General features: G+C 36.4%; 1 protein-coding gene across 1 annotated transcript; it reads left to right on the forward strand.

The window, feature by feature from the left end:
• The first annotated feature begins 831 nt into the window (after positions 1-831).
• On the forward strand, positions 832-13,577 carry LOC127494581 (activin receptor type-1-like). The gene is made up of 11 exons (XM_051860588.1): positions 832-992; positions 1,895-1,944; positions 2,417-2,496; positions 4,949-5,200; positions 6,523-6,737; positions 7,461-7,560; positions 7,646-7,792; positions 7,989-8,264; positions 9,935-10,132; positions 10,227-10,357; positions 10,467-13,577. The coding sequence occupies exons 3-11, from the start codon at positions 2,430-2,432 to the stop codon at positions 10,599-10,601; spliced, it is 1,521 nt and encodes a 506-aa protein (XP_051716548.1). The 5' UTR covers positions 832-992; positions 1,895-1,944; positions 2,417-2,429; the 3' UTR covers positions 10,602-13,577.
• Positions 13,578-13,754: the final 177 nt, after the last annotated feature.

A 13,754-nucleotide genomic window follows, 5' to 3' on the forward strand; every position in this document is an offset into this window, starting at 1 on the left:
TACTTTTTTTGATGTAGTGAGTAAAACATTACATGTATCACATTACGTAATCAAAATACCTTTTTGATGTAACGAGCAAAGCATTACAAGTAACATGCATTATGTAATCAGATTACTTTTTTGATGTAACAAGTAACGTAAAACATTACATGTACATTATGTAATCATATTACTTTTTTGATGTAACTGCAAATTACATTGTAATAACACAAATACATTTATTTATAGCCAAAAAAGTTACTGCAGATGAAGTAATTTCAAGAACAACAGTCACAGTAATAGTATGAATTGTAGCTGAAAAATAGCTAGTGATGCATGATGTCCAGTTTAGTGGACACGTGATTAATCAGAATTTCCTCCCAATGAAAAATCAGTACTTGAAATTTGACAGTTGCTGACTGGTTGTCAGCCGTCTTGGTTTGCAGACAAAAAATAAAAAAAATCCACATACAACTGTGTGCCACTTGGTGGCAGTGTATAGGATGACAGGATGCACTAAAGTCCACTGTAGAGGTTGATGTGCAACAATGCTATCAAAACCCATACGCAAGAAAATGCTCTAGCTGTCCACTGTAGTGACCTCTATGTGTGAAAGGGTTAACACTGTCCTAACGTGCGTCTTGGAAAGATGTAAATGTTGCAATCAAATAGATTGCATTCATCACTACATCTCGCAGACAATCGACGACATTACTTTAATAAACAAGACTTTTTATTTATTAAAGTGAAAACAGGGAACTCGTATCAGTGAACACTTGTGTAGGATAGAAATGTGTCGCTACAAAATAATCAAAGGCTGTTTTACGCATCCGGGCGGACTGTGGTATCCCACAATGCTCTCGCGCGTCGCTTGTTTATGGTGACGTCAGGGCGCAGTCTCTTCAGTCTCTGGGTGGCGGCAGACAGTCTGTCTGCGCGTACAACACGACTTCGAATAAAACAGTAAAAACGCGGAATATTAACACAAACATGAGTCTGCACTGCAGCTAAAGGTAAAAGCGATCTTCAGCGTCACTTTGAACTGCTGGAAATAAGCGCGGCGAGTAAATAATGGTGGTTGTTAGCAGAGTTAGCACAACTGCTGCAAACAGGCCGATTGTTAGAGACTGTAATAATACAGCCGTTGTCATGATATGCCGACAGCCTGTTTTTGCGAGTTATTTTATATTTTTGGATCGTTGCTGCAGGAGATCTTTGATTATAATGTAGTGACTTGTGTCTGTTAAAGCAGATCATCTGTAGTGTTATTGTCGCCCACCTTCGAGAATACAAGAGCCTGATGTACAAAACCTGCTGGTTTAAGAGGTTTCAGTATAGTGGGTGTAACGCCATTATATGATTGTTTTGTTGCCTGTAAGACTCTTTTAGGGCTCGATCTGATCCTTAATTAAAAGGTTCCCACGAGCACTGAAATCTGGAAACATGGAAAGGGATTATATATATATATATATATGCTGTTCTTGTAATGCGTGTACAAACTCTATAAAATCATAACACTATATGTAATATGATCCAGGTTGAAAGAGATTCCGAATTAAAACTTGAAATATTGTGAAAGGTTCTGGGGGAAAATGTTAGGGCGTAGAGTGAATTTTTCAAGGTCTCTAATATAATAACATGTACATTTATCACACATTATCTTCCACTGAAGCGCAAGATGCTGCTGTCATTAAAGCAGATGTTCTGAAATTCATGTTAATTACTGAACTGGAATTTTCACTCAAATTGTTATGCTGATAATATCATTTTTAGTGGAAAAAAAAACAACTCCATTACATCAGAAAAATGCATTTTGGGGTCTTGTGTCTTTCTAAAACCATGACTTTGTTAATATGGGAGGCAGCAGAAGGGAATCAAGATGCAACATGTGATTTGGTTTCGATCTTCTTTTTAGGATCCAATGGGAAGACGGGATACTGAACGGCAGTGCTGAGAGTTGTACAAGTAAGCCTGTCCTGGTCATTTTCAATTACTTGGGAGTTTTTTTATTTTGTTATTTGTCATTATTCAAGAGGCATTAAATAAGATTATGCTGCAAGAACACAGTCTATAATTAGTCATCATGATGACTCCCTGAATATCACAGCGTATCGGTGAGTCCTACACCCCCAAAATGCGTGTTCCTCTCCTGAAGTGCTCCTCCACTGTCTTTGATCTCGCTCCATTATGGGCATCTCTCTCTCCTCGGTTGCCATGGAGACATCCCTCTGTCTGTAAACACACTTACACACAGGAGAGAGAGAGGCTGAGCACAGCTGCACTCTTTAAGAAATGTAATTAAGTCGTCATCTTTGTGCTTCCGCCTTTTTCTCAAATCGGCCCACTGTTTTGTAGGGCTTTTATTTAAACTAGACAGGTGATATGAGGTGTATCTTAAATTTAAATGTGCATTTGTAACATCTCTGTTTCCTTTCAGTGCAGTGAACCAAATGGGGCATTGCAGTACCCGAATCATCGTCCTGTTCCTGCTTCAGTTCTTACAGACATCAGCTAAAGGTAAAGACCTGGACAACAGAAATCCTCTGGGTTACACTTTATTTTAAGGTGACGCAGTGACTTTAGTAATATTAATTAACCACATGTACTTACTATAGAGTTAGGGTTGGTTACTTGTAATTATGCATAATTTACTGTTATTACTATAGTAAGAACATGTAGTAATGTCAAATAAATTGTGACCATCCTCTGAGTTGTATTTTTAAATTTCCTTATTATGTTTCTTGTTATTATTTATGGTTTCATAATGTTTTTAATGATTATTACTTTTAATAATCAATAAGATAAAATTGCAATTATCTTTTTAAATAATAATTATTATTATTTAGTGGTGGGTGAATCTTAATCGCTGACTCTGTGAACAAACCCGAACATACAGATGTGTTCAGGTACGCTAGTATTCAAAATGATGGGATAAAGGGTTTTTCTTTCAGACGAACACAGAGGTCACTCTTTCACCATAACTCGATGCGTATGGCTGTTACCGGAAGCTAGTTATTTGAATTTATAGTTGTCAATATGGATATTTTTCTTATAAAAACCCATCGCTTCACTTCAGAAGGTCTTTATTAACCCCCTGGAGTCGTATGGATTTCTTTTATGATGGATGGATGCATTATTTTTAACCCCCCATTCATAACTATTATAAACCTTGGAGGACTAAGGATATTTTTGAATATAACTCGGATTGTGTTCGTCTCAAAGAAGTCATAGTCATATACACTTAGGATGGCTTGAGGGTGAATAAATCATGGGATCATTTTCATTTTTCTATCCCTTTAAATTGATCAGAAGTGTCAGTAAAGACATTTGTAATGTTACAGAAGATCTCCATTTCACACAAATGCTGTTATTTTGACATTTTCACATTCCCTAAAGAATCCTGAAACCGTTTCCACAAATATATGAATCAGCAAAACCGTTTTCAACTGTGATGATGAAAAATGTTTCTTGGCTGCTGAAAATTCAGCTTTGTCGGCACAGGAATAAACATTAAAAAATCCTACGGATCTCAGACTTTTTTTATATTATTAATATATTAACATGTCATTGTGTTAAGTGCTACTAAATGTCTGAAACTAAACTCTTAGCATTATTTTTCTAAAGATTTAGTTCTCTAAAGCAGTGTTTTTCCCAACCATTTTCTTGCCATGGCAGTTTTGATAAACTGCACACCACACACTAAAACAATAAGATTGCACATTAGCCTACTTCAAAAATGGTGTATTAAAACGATATCAGGCCTATATTAAAAGTAGAACTCACACTTGATGTGAAACTTGAGCTTAAAGGGTTAGTTCACCCAAAAATTTAATTTCTTTCTTTAATAACTCACCTTCATGTAAGACCTTCGTTCATCTTCAGAACACAAATTAAGATATTTTTGATGAAATCTGAGAGGTATGACTCGTCCATAGACAGCAATATAATCAACACTTTCAAGGTCCAGAAAGGTACTAAAGACGTCGTAAAAATAGTCATGTGACTGCAGTGGTTCAACCTTAATGTTATGAAGAGACGAGAATACTTTTTGTGCGCAAAAACAACACAAAAATAGTGATTTTATTCAACAGTATCTTTTCTTCTGTGTCATTATCTTACGTTGTTTACATCCAGTGCTTCCAGGTCAGAACGCCGACTCATTATTAGCCGGCTCCTGCGTCAGCGTCACATGCATGTGTCATGCTGATCACATGATCAGCTTTGGCCAATACTGAGCCGGCATTCAGATGTAAACACTGAAGTGCTGGACTGCGTCAATTTCGTAACAGAATGACAGGGAAGAGGAAAAATTGTTGAATAGTTATTTTTGTTTTGTTTTTGCGTACAAAAAGTATTCTCATCTCTTCATAACATTGAGGTTGAACCACTGCAGTCACATGACTGTTTTAACAACGTCTTTACTACCTTTCTGGATCTTGAAAGTGTTGATTATATTGCTGTCCATGGACGAGTCATATACCTCTCAGATTTAATCAAAAATATCTTAATTTTAAAGGTCTTACGGGTGTGGAACGACATGAGGGTGAGTAATTAATGACAGAAATTTCATTCTGGGGTGAACTAACGCTTTAACCAGTAATTCACAGTGACACTTTCAGCCACAGCACTGTAGGAATGGTGTACCTAGTTGTACTTTCATTAGGTGTCAGTGTCCTCTCTGTTAGCATGTCTCACGAAGGGCATAAAACATGAATGCTGGGTTAATTGATCTGTGTCACTGATGCTCTCTGGCCTTTATCCCGTGTAGTCAATTTGTAAACTCGACAGTTCAGCATCACAGGAAATGAAGGCAGGGTGAAGGGAAGAAAACAGTCTCAGTTATCAGACGGAGAGAGAGACTGGCGTCATGCTACTCTTCCTTTCATTGTTCCCAGAGTTGGTGACAACTGACAAACGGCTCCAGACTGGCTCCATTTTCCCTTCATTTATGATTTAACTCTCTCTCCAGATGTCTCCATTGGCTGCATGTGTGTGGGCAGTGACTGTAATGAGCAGCAGTGCACCGGAGACCAGTGTTACACCTCCGTTATCATCACAAACGATGTGACAACGTTCAAACGCGGCTGCCTGGTTGGGCTGGAGAGCAAGCGCATGACCTGCTCCGCGACACACACAGCTAGTCGTGTCGTAGAATGCTGCTCACAACACATGTGCAACGCCAACGTCTCCAAAGAGACCCTGCTTCGACTACTGCTGACCAGTAAGTCACACGAATTCTAGAGAAACACGATTTGTAATCTGTAACCTGTATTTGAATATCAGTTTTGCTGTGGCATTGTTGTCTAAACAGGGATCAAGAGTAAGATTTTTATTGGCCAGTTCAGATTTGTACCTTTCCTGCGAACAATTTTAAATAATTTAGGATTAAAATTATTTTAGTTTTAATTATTTTAATAATTTAGCAACTTTTAATCAAATATTATTTATTCTATGATTTATTTGTATTTATTATTTTTAACTAGAACATATATAGAAACATTATATATATATACACACACACACACACACACACACACACACGCTTATCAAGCCTGCATTTATTTGATCAAAAATACAGAAAAATCTGTAATATTTTGAAATATTTTTGCAATTTAAAATTTAATAAGGGTTAAAAATAATGGTTTTCTATTTTAATATACTTTAAAATGTAATTTATTACTGTGATTAAAGCTGAATTTTCAGCATCATTACTCCAGTCTTCAGTGTCACATGATCCTTCAGAAATCATTCTAATATGCTGATTTATTATCAGTGTTGCTGCTTAATATTTATTATAACCTGTGATAATTTTTTCAGGTTAAAAAAAGAACAGCATTTATTTAAAATAGAAATCTTTTGCAACAATATTCACTACCGTTCAAATGTTTGGAGTCAGTATTTCTTTTTTTTTTGAAAGAAATTCATATTTTTATTCAGCGAGGATGTGTTAACTTGATAAAAAGTGATAATAAAGACTTATATTTTTAGAAAAGATGTCCATTTTGAATAAATGCTGTTCTTTTTAACATTTTATTCATCAAAGAATCCTGAAAAAATGATCACAGGTTCCAAAATATATTAAGCAGTAATAACTGAGAATCAAATCATCATATTTAGAATGATTTCTGAAGGATCATGTGACACTGAAGACTGGAGTAATGATGCTGAAAATTCAGCTTTGATCACAGGAATAAATTATATTTTACAATATATTAAAATAGAAAGCCATTATTTGTAATTATAATAATATTTCACAATATTACTGATTTTTCTGTATTTTTGATCAAATAAATGCAGGCTTGATGAGCAGAAGAGACTTCTTTCAAAAACATTAAAATAGTCATGTGTCCAATATTTTGACCGGTACTGTACCTGCCCTGTGAACAATTTCACTGACCATAAATTTGTTAGTTTTAATTATTAACAACTGTTATAGGGACCCATCTATTTATTTATATTTATTTTAAATTTAAAACAATTTAATAAATTTTTAGCAGCATTAATATACGGTGAATATCTGATTGTGTTTGTGTTTCCGAAAAGGTCCAGAAACTGAAAAGCCTGTGCATTACCGTGTGGAGATGCTGGTTCTCTTTGTGTTGGGGCCGTTTGTGGTTCTGGGTTTTCTGTCTGTGCTGGCTCTGCTGGTGTGCCGTCGACTCCATCATGGGCGTCTGGAAAGACTGCACGAGTTCGACACTGAGCAGGGGGCCATCGACGGGCTCATCGCGTCTAATGTCGGAGACAGCACACTTGCGGTACTTCAATATTATACACTTTCTGAAATATATGTTGTTACAAACAGAGCTTGACATTAACACCCGCCAACCTGCCAAATGCGGGTGTATTTCAGCAGTGTATTTCTCCTACTAGCCACTTTGGCATGTTAAATTTTATATATAATATACATTTTACAATTGTAGTCTTTAAAAAGGCATCTGAAATAAACTAAGTGCAGCGTCCGCAGAATAGATTCACGACACCAGCTGCTCTTTCTCTCTCTCAGCTCTCCGACAGCGAGTCGACACACAAACCGACTCATTTCATTTGTTCCGGATAAATATTGTTGGTGTTACAGGGCTTGAATTTTAGCGTGGGATTGCGCATAATTTTACTCATTCCCGCAGATTTTGTTCTCACACTCAAAGTGCGCCACATAAAGCCGCCTCTCAGTACTAAATTGAGCTTTTTCGCTGCTTATTGCTCTTAAACAGTCAAATACACACAAAATAATGTCAAAATGCCGGTCTTGGTGAGTATTCACGTAAACACAGTCAGTTATGTTTGAAGTGAACGTAAACAGCTGAGAAAGAAAACGCATGTGTAACAGTATAATGGATCTTAAAGTGACAGCAGCCTAATAAACCTGCTGACAAATTATGAGATAATATTAAAAATATCAATTGTATGTTGCAGCGGTTTAGCTGAAGTTGCTCTTTAATGGTTAGATATTGACTCATCAGTCTTGTGTTGTTTTCCAGGACCTGATGGATCATTCTTGCACATCAGGCAGTGGATCAGGACTGCCATTCCTGGTGCAGAGGACGGTTGCGCGGCAGATCAGTCTGGTAGAGTGTGTTGGTAAGACAGATTGTATGATGTGTTCATTGTTTGTTTGGGGCCTTTACAATAGATTGTGTATGTAATATGATTTCTGTGTTCTCAGGTAAGGGACGGTATGGTGAAGTGTGGAGAGGTCAGTGGCAAGGAGAGAACGTAGCTGTGAAGATCTTCTCCTCCAGAGATGAGAAGTCATGGTTTAGAGAGACAGAAATATACAACACTGTTCTACTACGACATGAAAATATATTAGGTGAGTGAGACCTGTATTTTCTGACTTTAACGTGTCAATAACTTAAAGTAGAACTGCGAAGTTAAAGAAATGTAACAGTTTAGAAAATCGATTTTTGAAATTTGTGAATCGATACAAATCAGTAGAATCGCGATTCATACGTGAATCGTTTTCCCCTCACCTCTATTAATGTCATTTAAAACTCTTTTCTTTGCAGGATTCATGGCTTCTGACATGACCTCCCGAAACTCCAGCACTCAGCTGTGGCTCATCACACACTATCACGAGAACGGCTCTCTCTATGACTACCTGCAGCGTGTTGCCGTGGAGATGGCAGATGGGCTGCACATGGCGGCGTCGGTAGCCAGCGGGCTGGTGCACCTGCACACAGAGATTTTTGGCACTGAAGGCAAACCGGCCATCGCTCACAGAGACCTGAAGAGCAAGAACATCCTGGTGAAGAAAGACCTGCAGTGCTGCATCGCTGACCTGGGTAATTTCTAACGCATCAAATTGAACCCTGTATACATAATAAATATTGTACATGATGTTTTTTAAAATAATAGGCAAAATGTAACGACTTTCTTGTAGTAACTGACCTAACCAAGGCTGTGCAGACAGGAAAAATCATTTATTAAATCAATAATATTAGGGATATATTGGCCACCATATCGGTATCGGCCGATATATGTTCATTTTTAACATTATCAGCACAATAAGAAAATATGGCCAATATATTAAAGCTGATAAATAATGGATTATTTCCTTCAGCTGAGACACTTCAGATGCACACTGTCCACCATTAAGGTTTTGAATTGTTTGAAATATGATTGAAATCACTTCAAAAAGGAAAATACAGTTAAGGACAACGTACAGCGCAAGTCTGTCATATAGACTACATAATATTATAATGAGAACATTATAATTGTGTGCTTGGGACATGACTTTTAATGGTGAGACTTTTGTTTTTGTAATCAGGCTCTCAAAAATTACATAGAAATTTTGATTTAGATTTATCGGCCAATATATCGGTTATAGGCTTTCAAATACAAAGAATTATCGGTTATCGGGCAAAATTTGAGACTTTTGTTTTTGTAATCAGGCTCTCAAAAATTATATAAAAATTTTGATTTAGATTTATTGGCCAATATATCGGTTATCGGCTTTCAAATAAAGAAATTATCAGTATCGGCCAAAATTTTTAAATTGTAAAGTGCATCCCTAAATAATATATAATGTATAACTTAAAGGTACACTATGTAACTTTTTTTTGTTCAAAATTCACAACATTTAAATAATTAAATAAATTTAATGTTGATAAAAATAATAAAAACCAAAACAATGTTGTTCCGCAAAATTTTTTGTTTTAACTGCTAGAGGCCCAAAAGTTACATATTGTACCTTTTAACAATATAGCTTAACTGCTCTACATTTTGTTTTGTTTTTTGTTTTTTTGCTAAATGTTCAATCCAACTTGTAAATAAGTCACATTTATTCAAGTTAATGTTACAGTGGTTCTCAACCAGCAGGTCTAAACAAATAATCCAACATGACTTAAAAATAAGAATGAAAATAAGCTAAAAAAAAAAATACAAATTGAGATATTTCTTATTATTTGGTTATTTTTATAACAAATGTACAACTTTTTAGTTATGCCAAGCTCTAAAATATTTTATTGGGTAGATATTGTGAGTGACTTGAAGCCATGAAATATTGTTGTGAACAAAGAAGTCAAAAAGGTTGAGATCAACTGCTTTAACATGAAGTTTTTTCAGGTTTAATTCCTGAGTATGTTTGCATTATTACAAGCAAAAAGTTAATGTACACTTCAGTTTAAATGTTTGGGGTCGATTAGATTTTATAATGTTTTTGACAAGTCTCTTTTGATCACCAAGGTTGTATTTGATCAAAAATGCAACAGAATTATTACTACAAATGAACTTTTTACAAAATGGAAATCTTTCGTAACAATGTAAAAGTCTTTATTGTCACTTTTCATCAATTTAATGCATCCTTGCTGAATTAATGTATTAATATCTTTAAAATTATTTTTTTACTGAACAAACTTTTGAACTGTAGTGTATAATAGAAATAGTGGTGATTTTACAAATGTACTTCTTGCCTTGCTCTACTTTTCATCTCCTTCCTTGTATGCTTCTCTAGGTCTGGCAGTAACACACACGCAGTCTGATAATCAGCTGGACGTGGGAAACAATCCTAAAGTGGGAACCAAGCGCTACATGGCACCAGAGGTTCTAGATGAGACCATCCAGACAGACTGTTTCGATGCCTATAAACGGGTGGACATCTGGGCCTTTGGTCTGGTGCTGTGGGAGATCGCTCGCAGAACCATCAGTAATGGTCAGCTCACTTTATCTGTATTTAAGGACAGTATAGTTCAGACAGTTGTCCGAATGAATGCTCAGTGACTTTTTCATCCACTGCGATCCTGTAGGAATCGTCGAGGAATACAAGCCACCTTTCTACGACCTGGTGCCTAACGACCCTAGCTTTGATGACATGAGGAAAGTAGTTTGTGTGGAGCAGCAACGGCCGTTCATTCCCAACCGCTGGTTTTCAGATCCTGTAAGTACTGATGAGATGTCTCTGTGAAAGTCCCTATTTTCCTTAAAGCATTAGATCCTCACCATGATCTGAAAACAAACGTCTAATGTGTGTTTGTGTGTGATCGCAGACCCTCTCCGCTCTGGTGAAGCTCATGAAAGAGTGCTGGTACCAGAACCCGTCGGCTCGACTCACTGCCCTGCGTATCAAAAAGACTCTGGATAAAATCCACAGCTCGCTGGAGAAGGGCAAAACCGACTGCTGAGGAGAGAGAGCCTGCGTGTATCCAGACCATTGGATTCGAGCGCTGGCGTCTGTCCCAACCCTAACATGCTGTTCATTCGCTTTGTTCTTCCTGTCCATTGGCCTAAAAACTTTTTATAGAGAATTCTGCTCTTTTATGGATGGTTTTTCCCACTGAACCCAGTGGGATTCCCATTTCCCCTCCACAAAAGGAGAGAAATACGGACACAGTCTGACAGGCCTTGAATTGAACCCTCAATTATGGATTTTTTTTACGCCATCACATTGTCTATTTAACCATTGGCAAACTTTTAAGATTTGTACTTTTCGGGAAAAACGAAGAGGACACGCTGAAATGCAATCTCTACCCGTAGTGTGTGTGTGTGTGTGTGTGTGCGCATGATTCTTATTACAACCAGAAGAACTTTATAGCTGTAATGTCACTTGCTTTTAGAAATATGATGGTTTTTGAGCTTTTCAAAGGTCCCAATAATTCTTGTAGATAATTTAGGCAAAAGTCAGTCACAGTTTTTGAATTAGCTACAGTGAACTTGTGTTATAAAGCTCTTTGGTTACAAAATGCCGCTATGTATAGTAGAGAACTACAGACTCTCTTAAATTAGGCTTGTTTAGTGATTCTGAAGCAGTGGTTAAAGGGATAATTCACCTAAAAATGAAAAATCTGTCATTCATATAATTTTAACTAGGGATGCACCGATATGAAAATTTTAGCCGATACCGATAATTCTTCATGTTTGAAATCTAATAACTGATATATTGGCCCATTAATCTAAATCAAAATTTTTATATAATTTGAGAGCCTGATTACAAAAACAAAAGTCTCAAATTTTGGCCGATACTGATAACCGATAATTCTTTATATTTGAAAGCCGATAACCGATATATTGCCCGATAAAAAATTATATAAAAATTTTGAATTTAGATTTGAGAGCCTGATTACAAAAACAAAAGTCTCAAATTTTGTCCGATACCGACAACCGATAATACTTTATATTTGAAATCTAATAACTGATATATTGGCCCATTAATCTAAATCAAAATTTTTATATAATTTGAGAGCTGATTACAAAAACAAAAGTCTCAAATTTTGGCCGATACCGACAACCGATAATTCTTTATATTTGAAATCTAATAACTGATATATTGGCCCATTAATCTAAATCAAAATTTATATAATTTGAGAGCTGATTACAAAAACAAAAGTCTCAAATTTTGGCCGATACCGATAATCTTTATATTTGAAAGCCGATAACTGATATATTGGCCAATAAATCTAAATCAAAATTTTTATATAATTTTTGAGAACCTGGTGGACAGTGCGCATCTGTCTCAGCTGAAGGAAATAATCCATTATTTATCGGCTTTAATATATCGGCCAAATTTTCTTATCAGGCCGATAACAATAACATTAAAAATGAACATTTATCGGCCGATACCGATATGGTGGCTGATAAATATTGTGCATCCCTAATATTAACCCCAAATTACTTTGTGACCAGGGACTGTCAACATCCCTGAAAGTGACAGAAAAAGTTCTATAGGTTTGGAATTACATTAGTAAATGATGTAAATGATGATAGAATTCATCTCATGAGGGCTTCCTTTGACACAAGGCCTTTCTGACCTGTTGCCTCTATGCCTGCCTGACAAAAAGCCATTGTAGCACATCATAGTGCTTTTTTTTGTAGCCGTTTGTCTTTCTCTTTGCCCTCACCGGCATGCGTACTTGATGTTTCTTCACTGACAATCAGCCGCTGTCCAGTAGGCCTGAATTATTTGCTAATGTTGTGTACAAAACCCTAATTACGCATTTAAGCTGACATGTCAACACACTAACAAAGCTAGCCGAAGTCATAAACAGACTCTGGTTTTGTGAATTTGCATATTTGTTTATCCTCACGCTTTTTGACACTTTTGTATCACGGTTTTCAACATGCGCCATAAACCGAGAGTATGCGAATGATTTTTACATTTTAAACGTTTTTTGACTATTTAAAAGTGCGGCGTCACTCTAATATAGGATTTATGAGGTTTACAAAGGAAAACACTACAGTTGCATCCCAAGTCGAGATGGTTTGTGTACGTTGCTTTTGGATTGGATTGAGTTGAGTGTGATGTTTTGTCGACGCTGTCATGACACACTACATGTACCGCTCAACACTGGTCACTTTTGCTCTCCCACAAACGACTGAACGTTTACATATGTGTTCTACTGGGGAATGATCTTAGGAATTAGACTACAGGAATTGTTGCATTATGAACTGTGAATATGTTATAATGAAGAACCCATATCTGTATGATGTTACTGGAATATAAAATGCAAGACACGGTTATGAATTTAAAAAAACTGCTCTCTTTGTTGGTTACAACAGTAGATTGGTTTCCTTGTCATGTCTTTGTGCTTAACAAAAGGTTGTCCATGCTGTGATAATGCTTTCTTTAACCATAAATTTCAAGAATCGTGTTGCACATTATCATGCATTTGTCTTGTCATGCATTTAGCTAAATTAAGTCTTGGTAAAGGTTCCCCATTGTCTGACTCTGCTGGGAAATGACCTGCTAATCTGTGGTGATGTTTACAGGAGGTCTGGAGCTGCTCTTTGATAACCAGTGCTTCAGAAGACCGGCTGAAGCTAATGAGAGCGTACATGCCGACTCTGCCACAGACGCAAGATCAGTTGTAGACCACTTTAGTAGCAGTAAAAAAAATGGCTCTGAAAGAAGCTTCCAGATAGACAGCTTTCCTGTTGAACCGTTTGTTTTCTGTTTAGCACAATGGATGGATCCTTTATGAATTTATTTGTATGTGATGGGGGAAAAATGCCAGTAAAAAGGCATAAGCCATTGTTAACCAAAATATTATTTTGTTTAAATGCATTTAACAACTTTTTTGTTGGTGAGGAACACGAGACAAAATCTGGTGTATTTACATGATTGATTTAAAATAAAATCTCATGCTGGGCGTTTATTTGAAGAATTCAGTGCTGATTTCATTCTTGTCTCCAGCTACATTTTTATAGATAGACAATGTGGCTCAGTAGCTTTAAAGGGTTAGTTCACCCAAAAATGAAATTTCTGTCATTAATTACTCACCCTCATGTCGTTCCACACCTGTAAGATCTTCGTTCATCTTCAGAACACAAATTAAGATATT

Source organism: Ctenopharyngodon idella, chromosome 2 (assembly GCF_019924925.1).
Source record: "Ctenopharyngodon idella isolate HZGC_01 chromosome 2, HZGC01, whole genome shotgun sequence".
Lineage (NCBI taxonomy): Eukaryota > Metazoa > Chordata > Actinopteri > Cypriniformes > Xenocyprididae > Ctenopharyngodon > Ctenopharyngodon idella.